Genomic DNA, 6,736 nt, shown 5'->3' on the forward strand with positions numbered 1-6,736 from the left:
CACCCTCCGGCCCAGGGGAGCCAAAGCTCAGGGCCCCACCCCTCAGTGCACCCTCAGGGAAAGGTGCTCAATCACTCCTGTCTCCCTGGTCTCCAGCCATGCTCCGAGCTCACCCAGCCTGTGACCGAGTATTTCTGTCTCTGGCGCACAGCCCCATTTGGAGTCTCCAAACCCAGCAGATTCCTGTTGCTCTTCCAGGGGGTTTTCCCAGATCTGCCACCTGTGGGGTCCCTTCTCAAAGAGCAGTGGTCTGACTGTGCCACGGATAACAGTTAAAGGTTACCCCGAGCTGAGAGCTCACTCCTCGGCTCTGTCTATGAAGCTGGCTTCCCCCATCTAATACCTGTGACCTCTGCAACACTCACAACCCCGATCCTTCTGTGACCCCGCTGGACCTGAGACCATGCTGTCCACATGAGGGCTTCACCCCCACTTAGTCTCTGGAGCAATGTCCCTCAGTAGAGCAGACTTTTGAAAGTTCTAATTTTGTGCTCTGTTGCTCTGCTGCTTGCTGGGAGTTGGTCCCTCCCCCTGTGGTCTATCTTCCCGTAGCATTGGATTCACTTCTCTGCAAGTCCTACCTTTCAGAAAGAGGTCGATTTTCTGTTTCTAGAATTGCTGCTCTTCTTCTCTCCGATCTCCTGTTGAATTTGTAAGTGTTTGGAATGGTTTGATAACTATCTAGCTGAACTCCTGCTACCTGATGTCATCTCAGCCTGCTACTCCTCCACCATCTTGACTCCTTTGATAACACCATCCTATGTCCACACAACCATTGTGTTTTCCACTTTCAAGAGACCATATTCAATATTTATTCATATTCATATCCATATTCATATCCATATTCAATAAATATTGAATATCGTCTTTTGAAATTGAAATAAATAGACCATATTCAATAAATGACATGAGATATTCAACAGTTTATTATAAAATAGACTTTGTGTTGGATAGTTTTGCCCACCTGGAGCTTTCTAGGCTAAGCTGTTGTTTGATATATTAGGTATATTAAATGCATTTTGAACTTGCAGTATTTTTCACTTATGATGGATTTATCCAGACATAACCCCATTGATTGAGGATAATGGTAAATTGAAGATAATCTGTATAGCTGGGCATGGAACTTCTGGATCATATGGTAACTGTGTATAACACTGTAAGGAGCTACACCCAAGCAGTTTTCCAAGGCAGCAGCACCATTTTCTGTAATCCCACCAGCAGTGCATGAAGGGTTCAATTCCTCTCTATTCTTTTGAACACTTGCTCATATTTTTGGTTTTAGCCACACTAATGAATGTGAGGTGGTATGTCATTGCTTTGATTTGCCTTTTTATAGTAACTAATAATGTTGAACATCTTTTGTATGCTTACTGACCGTGTGTATGTCATCTTTGGGGAAGTGTCTATTACAGTCCTTTGCCCACTTTAAATTGGGTTATGTCCTTTTATTGTTGGGTAATAAATGTTCTTTATATATTCCAGATGTGAGTTCCTTAGAAGATATATGATTTGCAAATATTTTCTTCCAATCTCCGGTTTTTTTCACTTTGTTGATGGTATCCTAGGAGATACAAAAGTCTATAAACTTTGCTTTAATCCAATTAATTTTTTTAACCTATCTTACCTATTTTTCCTTTAGTCACCTGTGCTTTTGATGTCCTAAGAAGGGTTTGTCTAACCCAAGGTCGTGAAGCTTTACTTCTATGTTTTCCTCTAAGAGTTTTAAAGTTTTAGGTCTTATATTTGGTCCTATGATCTACTTAGAGTTCATTTTTGTGTATGTGTCTAACTTTACTCTTTTGTGTGTGGATTTCTAGTGTCTCAGCACCATTTTTGATACTCTTTGAGTTTTTATGAGTATCAAAAATTAACATATGTAAAGCACTTAGAAGTACATGGGTATGCATAGCAGCACTGAGTAAATATTAGTTATTATTTTACCATTTATTATATGAAATTGTCATATGTCTACTTGTCCTTCTCCCTCAAAAATGGTCTTCATGCCTATGTGCCTGGCCCAGTGCCTGATGTACTTGCTGAAGGGATTTTGTTAAATGGATGAATAATAAGTAGAACTTCTCTGCTGAGGCAGTAAGAGGGTAAAGCACAGTTTCAACACTGACATTCTGCTGGGTTTGGCTTAGGTCCTGACCACAGGCCCTCTCAAACTTAGAACACACTGACAGTATCTACCTTAGGGCATCTCCCCAGAACACACAGCATGCAACCCTTGATTAGATCACCCTGCAGAACTAGGATCTATTCAGCATAGTTCTCATTCCTGTGTCACCCTCCTTGCCATTTGCTTCCTCCTTCTCTTGTTCCTGAGCATGAGGCTGGAGAGCGGAGTTGCTTTTGAATATCAGTCTCAACCAAATCTCCTCTGCTGTATCCTTTGGCTTTCTGCCCCTCAAAACTGAAGGTGGAAAGCTCACTCCCAGCCTCTTGTAGTCTCCATCTACACGTTTTTCCCACAAGATCTCATCTAATGTAATGGCTTTAAATACCAAGTCAGTGTTGATGACTCCCAAACCTGTTACTCCAGCCTTACTGAGATTCAGACTTACATTTTAATTGTTGCCGCATGCCTCATTTTAGATATCTAAGAGCTGTCTCAAACTTCACATGACCAAAACTGAGTTCCTCCCACAAACATGTTCTTCATCTCAGTAGATAGCTCCATAAATTCTCCCAGTGACTGTAGTAAAAAATTTGGGATCCATCCTGATTCCTCTTATTTTTTTAAATATTTTTTTATTTATTTGGGGAAAGAGAGAGTGAGTGAGCTAGCACACTGTAGGGAGGGGCAGAGGGAGAGAAGCAGAGGGAGAGAGAGAAGCAGACTCCTGCTGAGCAGGGACCCTGAAGCAGGTCTTGATTCCAGGACCTTGGGAGCATGACCTGAGCTGAAGTCAGATGCTTAACTGACTGAGCCATCCAGGCACCCCCTTGATTCCTCTTTTTCTTTCATCCCCATATCAGACAAATCCTACTAAATCTGTCTTCAAAATATGCCAGCATTTTATCACTGCTCACCACCTCCAGTGCTCCCACTTGGGATCAAGCTTGTGTCTGCCCATGCATAGACTAATGCAATGGCCTCTGACTGCTCTCCCCTATCCTTTTGCCTTCCCAATTCCATTCTCCAAAGGATCTGTTTAAAAACATAGATTAGGTTATGCTATTCCCTTGTTTAAAACTCTCTAGTGTCTTTCTATTATGTTACAATAACATTCCCATTTCTTACCATGACCAACATGACTTTCTTGATCTTGCCCTTCGAGTAAAAGTTGAAATTTCTTCTAGGTGCAAAGATTTAGTGACAGGAGATTTCGGAAGTTCACAATATTCAGGTTTTCAAAGAAAATGGGCATAAACCTGTTTCATAATTCCTGACACACTTTGATAAAATGAAAGGGTTAGAGAGTAGAAAAGAAAGGATTTTGTGAGGAATAAATATATAGAAAAGCTATGAAATGAAACCCAGTCCATCTTTCACCAAGAAGGACTTATCTCAAACCTGGTGGTGCTCTAGACCTTCCATGGGGCCACTTATAAAACTTGCTTTGTTATTGCTTCAGTTGGGAGGTATAGTAAGCTAAGGTCTTTCTGTTGCTTGTGGGATTAAGATAAAGATAGATAAACAGACTAGTTATTTTTTGGGCAGAGTCAGGAGAATGTGGCCATATTAGAACTGTGGCAGCAGAGCTAGGGCACCAGTTGTGGGCCCCAAAGGAGAGAGCATGTGTGTGTGTGGGTATCTTAAGGTTTGGCCAATAGGACTGTCTAGTGGAGTGAGGAAATTCCAGAAGCAGTAATTTGGCGGCAAATGTCTAGGGACTGAGGAAGGAGTCTCAAGGGATCACCCAAATAGAGATGCTTTCTCCCCATCAAAGGGAATTACAAGAGAGATAGCCCAGTGGGAAACCTCCAGAGCCCCCAAATTTCCTCATGAAGGAAAATCAGCATTCAATATCTGCTAGGTGTGAAAAGTACAAGTCTTTGGAACTAGTCCAGGTAAGACCCTCCCTGCCCCTTTTCCATTATACATGGCAAAGACTGTACTTGCTTGGTCCCTTAGCGCATGTCCCTGAGAACGCCTTCCCCTGCCTGCAGGTCTGAAGGAGCAAGTTTTCCCTCTCCAAATATTCTCTGGCAATCTTACTCATCTGTTTTCTTCACAGCACTGATTACTACATGAAAGTATCTTGTTCATATGTATTCTTATTGTCAGTTACCTTACATTGGACTGCAAGTTCTATAGAAGCAGGAATCCCATCTCCTTGGTTCATTGCTCTATCTGCAATGACTAGAATAGGTACTCTGTATATATAAGTGCTCAATAAATATTTGCTGAGTGAATGTGTAAAAACTGAGCAACAAAGATCTGAGAGTGGGAGAAATGCATATTCACCCAACTTTAGTGAGATCTCTCTTTCTATTGTGGATTATGTATTTTAATATAATTCTACACTGATACTGTGGTTGTGACAACTTTTACATTATTTGCATGATGATTTTTCTTTCATTACAAGGTCACAATCCAAAAGGAAACACATAAAAAAAGTTTCAAATAAATGTGGAGAAAGGACAAATTAGATCAACTTGACTATATTTTCTTTCAAGAAAATAGTTTTGCTTTTTAAGATGGTCTCCTAGGGATCTCTTTTAAATGTTGGTGTTGGAGGACAGGACAGCACACGCACCTTGTATGCTATGGTATCTTAGTGTGGCAGATAGACTCTAAGATGGTTTCCCATGACCTCCAAGTTTGGAATCTGCACCTTTTTGTAACACCTTGCCCTTTGAGTGTCCCTACAGACTGTGACTTGCTTCTAGGCAATAGACTATGGTAAAGGTGATGTTACTTCTGTGATTATACTGTGCTATTTAAGAATCCGTCTTGCTAGCCAGCTCTGTCTAGAGACTGTCTTTGGTGTCTATGAAATAAGGTGCCATGTTGAAACAGCTCACTTGGCAAAGACCACCTGTGGCCACCAGGATCTGAGGCAGCCTTCAACCAACATGCAGCAAGAAGCAGATGGCTCTCAGTCCACAAGGAAAAGCCACAAGGAGATGAATTCTCTCCACATGGAACCACAAGGAAATGTGGACCACATTTCCACAACCACAAGGAAATGAATTCTCTCACTGGAACATAAAACCAGTTTAAACCATTATCAATCATTTATACCTCAGAGTCCATGAAAGATTTAAGTTCATGAAGGATTTCTACATGGTAGAAATGTGGACCAAGGCTTCTGACCTTAAAGGGGATGACTACTTGTAGATGAGGTGGATGTGTAACAGGAAAGCTCAGCTGGAGACAGACTTGTCTATCATCACTGTTTTGCTTAGGTCTTAGCCATGAAAGTGCCATATACTTGTTACCTATATACTTGACATCTTAAGAATGATCTGATGGGAGAGGTTATGTTTATAGGGCCCAAAGGGGAAGTAAAAAGGATGGAACTCACTCACAGAGACACTGAAAAACCTTCTACATTGATGATAGTGATGGTAGCATGCAGGCAAAACCAGAGAAGGCAAATCAGGGGTTGCTGGTAACTGAACCCATGGGAAATTTGCATCCTCACTGAACTGAGCTCATCTTTCCCCTGTAGCCTGAGCATTTGCCTTCTAAGTGAGCTGTGGTTCAGTATATGTGCTGCCGAAGCGAGCACTGAGCTGTGGTTCAGATGTAGAGCCTGAGCAGTCTTCTCAGGCTCCCAGGAAAGATCCAAAGAGGGGCTGTGGGTGGGGGTAGGGAGGAGGCCAGGGAGCAAGACACAAGGCTCAGAGTGGTGTTTGGAGGGGCCAACATGCAGCCAGCACTCTCAGCCTTCTTCAGGCTCCTCTTTGTCCTTCTGTGTCTCCTGGGAATCCTGGCCAATGGCCTCATTGTGCTGGTGCTGAGCAGGGAAATGATGCGGCGTGGGAGGCCGCTTCCCTCTGACATGATTCTCGTTAGCTTGGGTGCCTCTCGCTTCTGCCTGCAGTGGTTAGAATGGTGAACAGCTTCTACTACTTCCTCTACCTGAATGAGTACAGCAGTGGTCCTGCGCGGCAGCTCATTGGTCTCCACTGGGACTTCCTGAACTCGGCCTCCTTTTGGTTCAGCTCTTGGCTCAGTGTCCTCTTCTGTATGAAGATTGTTAACTTCACCCACCCCACCTTCCTTTGGCTGAAGTGGAGGTTGCCAGGATCAGTGCTCTTCATGGCTTCTCTCCTGATCTCTTTCAGCATCACCCTGCTCTTCTCTTGGGGAAACCACGCTGTGTATCAAAGATTTTTAATTAGAAAATTTCCTGGGAACATGACCTTCAAGCAGTGGAGCAGGAGGCTGGAAATTCACTATTTCTTGCCCCTGAAACTTATCACCTTGTCGGTTCCCTGCTGTGTCTTTCTGTTCTCAATTGCACTGTTGATTCTGAGGCGACACACAGGGAGAATGCAGCACAGCGCCCATAGCCCACAGGACCCCAGTGGCCAGGCTCACACCAGAGCTCTGAAGTCTCTCATCTCCTTCCTCATTCTTTATGCTCTGTCTTTTGCATCCCTGGTCATTGATGCTGTGGGTTTCTTCTCCTCACAGAGTGACTGGTACTGGCCATGGCAGATTTTAACCTACCTGGGCACGTCCGTCCATCGCTACATCCTCATTCTCAGCAACCTCCAGCTTCGAGGGTTGTGCAAGTAGCTACTTCTGTTGGCCAGGGGCTTCCGGCTTTCCTAG

General features: G+C 43.3%; 1 protein-coding gene across 1 annotated transcript; it reads left to right on the top strand.

The window, feature by feature from the left end:
* Positions 1 to 5,822: 5,822 nt before the first annotated feature.
* On the top strand, positions 5,823 to 6,736 carry LOC122904154 (taste receptor type 2 member 41-like). The gene is given in 2 exon segments (XM_044244628.1): positions 5,823 to 5,997; positions 6,000 to 6,736. Coding segments are annotated over 2 exon segments (912 nt in total).

This window comes from Neovison vison, chromosome 4 (genome assembly GCF_020171115.1).
Source record: "Neovison vison isolate M4711 chromosome 4, ASM_NN_V1, whole genome shotgun sequence".
In the NCBI taxonomy this organism is placed as follows: Eukaryota; Metazoa; Chordata; class Mammalia; order Carnivora; family Mustelidae; genus Neogale; species Neogale vison.